This window comes from Rhincodon typus, chromosome 2, assembly GCF_021869965.1.
Source record: "Rhincodon typus isolate 14 chromosome 2, sRhiTyp1.1, whole genome shotgun sequence".
Classification (NCBI taxonomy): domain Eukaryota; kingdom Metazoa; phylum Chordata; class Chondrichthyes; order Orectolobiformes; family Rhincodontidae; genus Rhincodon; species Rhincodon typus.
This window is the reverse complement of record NC_063333.1, coordinates 53,114,143-53,124,793: the sequence shown is the minus strand read 5'-3', so window position 1 is coordinate 53,124,793 and position 10,651 is coordinate 53,114,143. Positions and strand designations below refer to the sequence as shown.

Sequence of the window (10,651 nt, the reverse complement as noted above, 5' to 3'; positions counted from 1 at the left end):
CAAAACCAGCCCAGCTCGTCCCCGCCTCCCTAACCTGTTCTTCCTCCCACCTATCCTCTCCTCCCACCTCAAGCCGCACCCCCATTTCCTACCTACTAACCTCATCCCGCCCCCCTGACCTGTCCGTCCTCCCTGGACTGACCTATCTCCTCCCTACCTCCCCACCTACACTCACCTTTACTGGCTCCATCTCCGCCTCTTTGACCTGTCTGTTTCCTCTCCACCTATCTTCTCCTCTATCCATCTTCTATCCGCCTCCCCCTCTCTGTCTATTTATTTCAGAACCCCCTTCCCCTTCCCCTCCCCCGTTTCTGATGAAGGGTCTAGGCCCGAAACGTCAGCCTTCCTGCTCCTACGATGCTGCTTGGCCTGCTGTGTTCATCCAGCTCTGCACCTTGTTATCTCGGATTTTCCAGCATCTGCAGTTCCTACTATCTCTGTTTACTTATTTTGTCTGAATCTTCCCGAACCTTTTTATAACCCAGTTGTTGCAGAACCCTTGATAAGTATTTTGTTATTAACTGTCAAATATCATACGAAGTCCAAAACCAAGAAAAAAAGTAGCTCCAACGGGTATTTCTGCAATACATCAAGTCTGGCTGTCCTCCAGTCTGAACAACACCCACCAGCATTAACTGTTTCCTTTCTGTCCAATCAACTTGACATCTGTGTTGCTATATTTTGTCTTACATCATTGCCTTGGAATTTTGTAATGTCTTCTGTGAAACATCTTATTGAACATCTTCTGAAAATGTGTATACCTCACATTGAATGCACTTCCCTTTACCTGCTAATACATCCTTCTTCAAAAATGAATTACATTTATCAACGTGACTTGCCATTGGCACATCTGCACTGGTTACTGTTGATTATGCCATAAATTTCATGGAATGAATACAAGATTCTCTTTCGTGAAGAAAACATAAACTACAGTAAATAAAATCTTCTGTGCTTTCAATATTTATTACAGAACAAACCCTTAAAATGTTAAATTTCTGGCATAGAAATTACAGTCCATATGTCATAACAAAAATAATGTATTTACACCTAAATATTTTTTATGCTAGGCATTTATTAAAAGTTCCTATGAATAGCAGATGACTTTTAAAATTACAGGCATCTCCCAGGCAATTATAATATCTGATCCTAATCGGCTGAACAGAAATAAATTAAAAATTATAGGCTGTGTTAGCTGCAACTGAAGTAAAATTGTGGTTCAAGATGCAGTTGGCCTACAGGACTGCCTACTGCATAATCTTTAATTGTTTGGTAAATGACTGTTTGCAATCCCAGTTCCTTGAATGATCTAAAGAAAGAAAAATATAAAAGAATAAAAGTGAAGAATAAAGCATACAAAAGAAAAATAAGCAAATCTGAAAAAAAAAAATCATTAGGCACATTGATAAAATCTTACTTGTGAAAAACTGACCAGCATGGAGCGCAACCTTGTATGAGAACAGGAGATATGGGAGATATGGGAGATATGGGAGATAAAAACCAGAAACAGAGAGGGAGGCCTAGCCATGGAGAGATCAAAAAATGGTGACAAAGAGCCCCTTCTTTCTGCTTATAACCTGTCAGAACTAAGGTGTGATGTCACATGAAAACAAGTGGATGACTGATAGGTAGTTTTTTTGTGCCTCCTTTGATTGGTCAAGTTATTTAAACCAGGAGGTAATACTGCAGCTGAAGTGTGCAGTGTTAAAGTTCACTTTTAATATATTTAACATTCAAATGAATTAACTAATTAGAACAGACAGTGTTGGGCAACTGATGTGTCATGACAGTAGAATGTGGAAGTTAGTGGACAACCTGTGTGATCCATGGTGACCACATTTACAGCAGCTGTTTGCTGTTCGCTGTTCAAAGTACTTTGACTTAGAGTTCATGAGCTGAGGCCTGAGATACAGAAACTACAAATAATTAGGGAAGGGTAGAGGTACCTGAACACCGTATTCTAGGAGGCAGTCATACACCTTAGTTGAATTATATCAAATTTGGTTTGTGGTCAGGGACAACAGCATGCGACTGCGAGTGCGGTAGGTATTGATAACCAGAAGTTAGCTTCAGAGGAGCTTTAGCCAGTGCTCTTTTCCAATAGATATGAGGGAATGGATCGCAGAGAGGATGTGAACTGACCACAGCAATATGGCCCAGATACGGCATCTTGAACCATTCAAGGCGGGGGTTTGGGGGGGGGGGGTGAGTAGGGACGGAAATGTCCTAGTAATAGGGGATAGCATAACTGGGGCAAAGACAGTTTGAAAAGCTGTGTTGTCTAAATGGTGTCAAGGTTAATGACATCCCTTCTGGGCTGAAGAAGAACTTGAAATAATAATGACACTAAAATGTTCAAGCTTCTGGCTCTGTATCTGAATGAATGTAGCAAAGACTGATGACCGGTGCTGGCATGAATAAAAATAAACAGATTTGACTTGATAGCTATGACAGAGACATAATTGGAGGATGACCAGTCTGGCAATATTCAAGGTTAGTCAACATTGTGGAAGAACAGTTTAAAAGGAAACGGAGGTAGGGTAGCTTTGTTAATAAAGAATGTATCAATGTGGTGGTAAGCAGTACGATAGATCAATAGGGAGAAATATAATATATGCAATAGATCATGCTGTGGGATCTGTCGGAGTGGAAATAAAGAATATCAAGGGAAAGAAGTCATATGGAAGTCATTTGTAGGCTCCCCCAAAATTATTTCACTGTGGGACAAAGTTTAAATCACGAACAGAATGGTGGTCTCTAGAAGGGCACTACAATTATCATGGGTGACTTTAATCTGCGTATTGACTTGTCAAATGAGATGGGCAAGGTAATATGGAAGATGAATTTGAGAGCTCCATCACAGGATATTATTAAGAGGAGTACATTGCAGAACTTACCCGGGAAAAGACTATTTTAGATTTAATAATGTGTAATCGGGTAGGATTAGTAAGAAATCTTACAATTGAGGATCCTTAAGGGGGTTGCAATCAGTTTGAATGAGAGCAACCTGGGTCTCAAACCAACGTCTTCTTCAACTTAAATAAGGACAGAAAGAGTTTTAGAGTTCTACAGTACAGAAATAGACCCTTCAATCCAACTCGTCCATGCCAACCAGATATCCTAAACTAATCTAATCTGATTTGCCAGCTTTTGGCCCATATCCCTCTGAACTCCTTACTACTCCTATCAGCCAGCTTCAGACAACGGAAAAGTCAGTGAACAAACAGTGGCAGACATTGAAGCAGATGTTTCATAATGTCAGAAAAAAATTATTCTGGTCAAAAAGAATGATCTGATGAGATGTATGAACCACCATGGTTAACAAAAGTGGTCAAATACTATTGTCAAATAAAGTGGGTATTAGGCAAAAGGATTGGGACTTTTTTTTAAGAAACTTGTAGAGGATGAGTAAAGAGAGATAAAATGGATAATGAAAGTATGTTGTCAAGAAACAAAGAAAACAGTAAGAGCTTCTACAGGTGTATAAAATTTCAGCATTCCTTTTAACCCTTCCTATTCATGTACTCATCCAGATGCCTTTTGAATGTTGTAATTGTACCAGCTTCCACCGGCAACTCATTCCATAAATGCATCACCCTCTGCGTGAAAAAGTTGCCCCTTAGGTCCCTTTTAAATCATTCCCCTTTCACCTTAAACCTATGCCCTCTAGTTTTGGACTCCCCTACCCTAGGAAAAAGATCTTGGCTGTTCACCCTATCCATGCCCCTTATCATTTTATAAATCTCGATAAGGTCACCCCTCAGCCTCCGATGCTCTAGGGAACATAGCCCCAGCCTATTCAGCCCCTCCCTATAGCTCAAACCCTCCTATAGCAGGAAAATCAGAATTGAATGCAGTATTCCAAAAGTGGCCCAACCAATGTTCTCTACAGTCGCAACATGACATCCCAACTCCTATACTCAATGCACTGACCAATAAAAGCAAGTGAACCAAATATCTTCTTCACTACCCTTTCTACCCGCGACTCCACTTTCAAGGAAATATACATCTGCACCCCTAGGTCTCTTCGCTCGGCAACACACCCCAGGACCTTACCATTAAAACGTATAAGCGCTGCTCTCATTTGCTTTACTAAAATGCAACACCTCACATTTATCTAAATTAAACTCTCTCTGCCACTCCTTGGCCCATTAGCCCATCTGATCAAGGTCCCGTTATACTCTGAGGTAACATTCTTCGCTGTCCACGACACCACCAATTTTGCAGCCACCTGCAAACTTACTAACCATACCTCCTATATTCACATCCAAATCATTTACATAAACGTCAGAGACAGTGGACCAAGCACCGATCCTTCATGCACATCACTGATCACTGGCCTCCAGTCTGAAAAGCAACCTGCCACCACGACTGATAAATTAAACTGCATTTCTTTCAATGCAAGAGGCCTGACAGGTAAGGCAGATGAACTCCGGGCATGGTTGGGAACATGGGACTGGGATATCATAGCTATTACATAAATGTGGCTCAGGGATGGACAGGACTGGCAGCTTAATATTCCAGAGTATAGATGCTATAGGAAGGTTAGAAAGGGAGGCAAGACAGGAGGGGGAGTTGTTTTTGGTTAGGGATAACATTACAGCTGTACTTAGGATATTCTTGGGATTATATCCAGTGACGTTATGTGAGTGGAACTGAGAAATAAGAAAGGGATGATCACCTTATCACGATTGTACTACAGGACGCCCTGATAGTGGGAAACTGAGAAGCAAATTTGTAAGGAGATCTCAGTTATCAGTAAGAATAACAGGGCTGTAGTGGTGGGGGATTTTAACTTTCTATACATAGACTTGGTCTACCATAACAAATGACTGCCAGGTCTATTTGCAAAACTCAAACCTAGTTACAGGCAGGTAGCTCATCTTCAACTTTACAAAACACTTATCTGAATTGATCTGAATACATTGAAACAACTCATTTACAATGCAGTTGCAAAGTATCCCAAGGTGCTTCACAAGAATATTATCTAATAAATGTTGACATATTATCTAATAAATGTTGACATATTCTCAACAATACAATATTGATTTCCCATGTTATCCCTCTATATTATTGCTTTTACATACATGAAATAAAGTTAATCAAAACAAGGCTGAGATTAGAATAGATACTTGATGACAGGTGAAGACATGATGGGCTGAAGAGTCTTTTTCAGTGGAATAGGAATCGAGAACTCTCTTTTGTCCACACTTTTCACAAAATAGTAATTTTCCTAGCAAAAGTTCTGACCATATTTTTCTTCACTATCATTTGATTCACCTGAAGAATAACTAACATAAACCTTGAGCTTTTAATGCATTTTTCCTGCAACTGACTCCAAGAGTTAACAGTGATTAGCAATCTAACACTAACTTTCCAAGATAATACGTGAGCTCTGCTCAGCACCACAAAAGAGAGGTCAGAATTTCTCTGCATGCGGATTGATAAGCATAAATATATATTCTGCTTGCTTTGAATTAATGAGGTGCACTATAACTCCATATTATAATGGTCTATAAATTATGTTCAAGAAACAAGTCTATGCTAAAAACCACCTTTAACAAACACATTTTATATTTTCAAATAATAAGGATTAGTACATGAACTTTAATATTAATTGGAATTAATGCAAAATACAGTTTGCACTCTCAACTCATTCTGGTGGATCGCATATACATTTTTGTTGGGAAATGCAATTAAAATTGTGAAAACTATGCAATATCAAAATTAGACTGAACTATTATGATAAAAAGTATTTTTTCAACTTTTGACCAAAGTAGCTCTGTTTGTAACACACTCCCTTCACCAACAATTCTTTGAAATAAACATTTTAAGAAGTCTAAACACAAAAAAAGGGAGGTAAAAGTAAACCCAGTAAGATTACAATTCTTAGAAAAACAGTACCTCTCGAGGTTTCCTGTTTTTAATAAAGTGCCTTGTGGTTGAAGGAAAGCTTAACCACAAAACTGTTAAAGTACAGTTCATTAGTATTTGCTTGTTATTCTAAAATGTTAAACTTCAAAGTGAGTATATCAAGTTACACTCTGCCACATTTTAATCTTTCAGCTGCTGTAGCATTTGACTGCAGCATATTAAAATATTAGAATTATATATAGATCATTTTTCGTTTAAAGTACGAATTAGAGATATCCTTTCAGTCTTTGTGTTATATAACAGATTCAGAAAGGGAGATATGACATTGCATATGGCATGAGCAAAGAATTTACTGATACATCCAAAGCTATTCTTGTTAATGTAAGTAACTAACACCATATTAAGCTAGGTTAACTTAAAAATGAAACACTGGAATAATGTTTCAAAAATGGACATAAGAAAGAAAGAAGAAAAATTTTACAATTCTATAGAACCTTCCCTGATCTCAGAATGGCAAAGTGCTTCACAGTCAATAAATACTTTGGATGGGAAGTCTCCATTGTAATGGAGGGAAACATGGCTAAAATGTTCCAAATAAGTTTGTCAACCTTGCATGTAGCTAATGTCTGACCAACATGTTTGAGCTTTATTTTAATACTGCAATGTTAAACACAACAATTTTCAATAAGGCAACATGCATCAGTGGGACACAGCAATTCTGGCAGTGCAAAGCCAACTTCTTCAATACTCTACATCACAAAGTATATTCCTCACAATTAATTTATTATTAGACTAGAAAAAAAAAAGCAGGAAATATAAAAATACATATTTCAAGGGAGTTTAGCAAAGTCTTACTACACCTGTACAAGGAGCTGGTGACACCGCATCTGGAGTACTGACAACAGTTTTGGTTCCCTTATTCAAGGAAAGACATTGTTTCATTGGAGGCAGTTAAGAGAAGGCTCACTAGGATGATCCCTGGTATGGAATGATTGTCTTATGAACAAAGGTTAAACAGGCTGGGATTGTACTTATTGGAGTTTCGAAGAATTTAGGATCCAAGGAGCTTGACAGGGTGAATGCTGAGAGGATGTTTCTCCTCATGGGAGAGTCTAGGACCAGAGTGCATAGTCACAGGATAAAGGAGTGTTAATCTAACTCTGAGATGAGGCGGAATTTCTTCTCTGAGGGTTGTGTGTCTTTGGAACTCCTTGCCACAGACAGCTGTAAGGGAAGGGGCCTTGTTTATGGTTAAAGCTGAGACAGAAAGATTCTTTTCTAATCTGGAAATTAAGGTTACCAGGAAAATGCAGGAAAGTGGGGGATGAAGAATGTTGGTTCAGCTATGATTCTACTGAAAGGTGGAGCAGACTCGAGCAGCTCGAGGCCTACTGTTCCTATTTCTAATGGTCTTACTGCATACTATATAATTTATGCACGTATGCATACATATGCATGTGTTTGTGGGTGCATTTCTCTACTCAATGATGTTATTTCTAACTCAATTTCACAAAATATGGACCATTAACAGAAAAAAAGGCTGATTTTCAATTAACTAGTGGAAGCATCAGAATGGGAATCCTGAACACGTGAGGGAAATCTTGCTGGGCCAGTTCCACAACATTTTTCTATCGCTATGTAGGAGTTGGACTGCAGGATTGGTTACCCACCTAGCCACAGTGGATAAGTAACTAAGCTTTTAAGGGTTTATTGTAGGCACTTTCCTGACACCAATCAGATTTTTGATCAAAACGCCAGGGTATTTGTTACATTAGGAGGCTATTCATGAAACCAAGACAACTTTCCTTGGCAGTGAGAAAAGGTATTAGCACTGGAGGCTCTCATCTTTTTGGAAACATCTGCTCCAAAATCAGCTGCAACTGCTCAAGTTCCTATTATGGTAAAGGACTATCCCCTGAATTCCAAAGGTCCGAAACCCTTCTGGCCTTCCTACTTGTCTGGTTTGAGATAAGCAATCTTATGGGCCACCTCCTTCAAAATCATCCTTTGTGCCTTGATACTGGCAATTGTGGACTTTTAACCTGCATTTCAGTCTGACAGTGGATTTGGGTTAGCAGAATTATTTCACTGGAGGCAGTTCAGAGGAGGTTCATGAGGATGATCCCCATTATGTCTTATGAGCAAAGTTTCAAGAGGTTGGCACTGAATTTGTTGGAGTTTAGAAGAATGCGAAGTGCATTGGAACATATAGAATTTTTAAGGATTCTTAAAGTTTAGCCTATATGTTCCACAAAAATCAGACGCTTATCACCCAATACTGACAGTACGTGTCTTCTTCAGAACTGGACTTGAAACATTAATTTTGTTTCTCTCTCCACAAATGCTGCCAGACCTGGTGAGTTTCTCCAGCACTTTGTTTTTATTTCAGATTTCCAGCAACTACAATATTTTACTTCCAAAAGCATAACTCAATTTGGCTTAACTGTTCATTTACTTTCGTACACAAAATGCTAGATGTTAAACTTATTATGATTGCCATTTTTGTAATAAATGAAACTGGTGTCGCAGTATCTTGAAGCTGTAAAATCTATTGATACACTCATTACTCTGTATACTCATTCCTCAATCCACAGGGGCAGGGGCACTGACTCCCTGCTCTCTTATGTGCCCAAAGGACCATGTGATTAGACTGGATGAGTCAATGAGACCGACCTCACGAGGAGAGAATCAGCAGATAATTGGGATGAAGTCTCTACAAAAATGGGCATGCTCAGAAATATTTCTGAAACCTTCACTTTTTCAGAATTATGTAGTTTAAAGCCCAATTGCTCGCTTACTTTTTCACACAACTGAATATGTGCAAATTCTTTCTGCTTTGGTAGTTATGGCATTAGGCTACATGGTTTAATTAGAATTTTAACGTTACCCCTAAGTATGTTTCAGTAAGCTCATTTGTTTCCTGCACATAGCTTATGACATAACCTAGGATATGGTTATATTATTAACCTATCCTTGGTTAATTTCTTACTATATGGATTTGAATTCATTAACTATACAATTCTTTATACAATTTGCACTTTTTTTTAATAAAATGGAAGTGTACCAGTGCAGAAAAACAGATAAAATTACATAGAATCACTTACATTCCATAAATCTGAGGGGCTATTTCCAGTCGATTAAGATGCATAAACAGCTCTGTGTCATATTTCTTTAACAACTGGTCTTGAATGCGATTTACTTTGGAAACTATTGCAAGTGATGGTCCCATGTCCTGAGGTCTTGCAAATGGTACAGCTGTAACCATCTCTTCTTTTCCCTAAAGAGATAAAAAATGAGTGTCCAAATAAAAAATATACATGTTAAAACTTTCTTCCATTTTATTAAAACAATCACAAAATATCCGTCATATTTTTTACTAGCCATCCAAATTGCAACTAAATCTCCTGAATCCTGCTAGATTTTAGGTCTTCATCATGTAATCAGACCAAACACAGTGATCAAACCACTGATGATTAATAACAATGAATGGTTATATTGCTCATGCTTGAGCAAAATTCCTTTACAATCAAGATACATCTTCCCTAAACATTTATTTTTATCCATTAAAGTATTTACTTCCTATGCTTCTATTTGTGGTGTTAGGAGGCAGAGATGAGTTCCACCTTTGATAACTAAAACAAAAACACCCAGTGAAGCTCGCCTCACCTTGTAATCTGTTAAAGGAAATCTGAAAAGTGGTATAATCTGCCTTTCACCTCTCAACCTGTTATAAAGGAGGTGAAATAAAAATAAACTCCTGAAAGTCACTCTACAATCAACAAATAACTATTTATTTATCTAACACTAACAGTTAACAAATTAACAGAACTACTAACAAACTGAACAACTCCCCCTTGCTCCTAACTAGTCCTGACTAAAACAAAATTCTAATGGTATGCTGTTCCAACAGGTACAACCCTCACTTATATAAAACAAATTAATAAAAGAAAAATTAAAATTTAATCTCTTGAAATTACAGCCAGGATGTGTCTTCTGGAATAGTCCACGCCCCCTCCAATGATCCTCAGTCAGGAACGCTTTTCTCTGTTGAATTCTTGTGTCAGGAATATTAGCTAAGAGTGCCACTGTACCTTTAGTTTAGATGATGGTTCCCTGAAAGCTTAGAGAATTCTGTGAGAGCCAGTGATTCTTTTTTAATAGCTGAGAGCTGTTCTCCTGGCAGATGACAGTTGATGCTCACCCCAATTTTCAAACGCTGTCTTCTTTTATAGGCTTAATGACCTATTAATTTCTTATAATAAGATTGGTCCTAGGTTGTCAAAAGCATCAGATTTAAATTTAATTGGTTTTTAGTTGCTCAGTACTTGGTTTAAATTAATTGGCTGATTTTCAAACTGGTTAACAACAAAAGAAACCACTGCCTGTCATATATATATATATATATATAAATCTATGGGGTGAATTATTTCATCCAAGATGTTTGTGGATTTGCAGATATATTCTATTTTGTTGAAAAAAATAAAACGAGCCTGACTCGAGGTTAAAGCACAGACAGAATCGAAACAAAGCATCACACCTAGAATGCACTGTTTGACCTGAGATGTCACCTCTTGTATACACTGATAAAACCTTTAATTATCCAAGGGCAATGACTTGAAAGAAATTCTGGGACTTGCTTTTTAATCAAAAGAAACCTGGGTCTCCTTTCCAACTGATTAAAGATTCAACAGGAGGTGCCAACAAGTCATTTTTAGGGTTATTACCTTTGTGCTTATAAATTCTGCGTTGGTATATCTCCTCTTCCACACTACACCCGGGG

At 38.0% G+C, this 10,651-nt stretch overlaps 1 protein-coding gene across 1 annotated transcript in view; it reads right to left on the bottom strand.

The window, feature by feature from the left end:
• The window catches only part of tbc1d5 (TBC1 domain family, member 5), a 203,910-nt gene that overhangs the window by 166,077 nt on the left and 27,182 nt on the right, over positions 1-10,651 (bottom strand). The window contains exon 9 of the mRNA XM_048608053.1: positions 8,976-9,148. Within this exon, the coding sequence (XP_048464010.1) occupies positions 8,976-9,148 (173 nt within the window). The remainder of the gene's footprint in view (positions 1-8,975; positions 9,149-10,651) is intronic.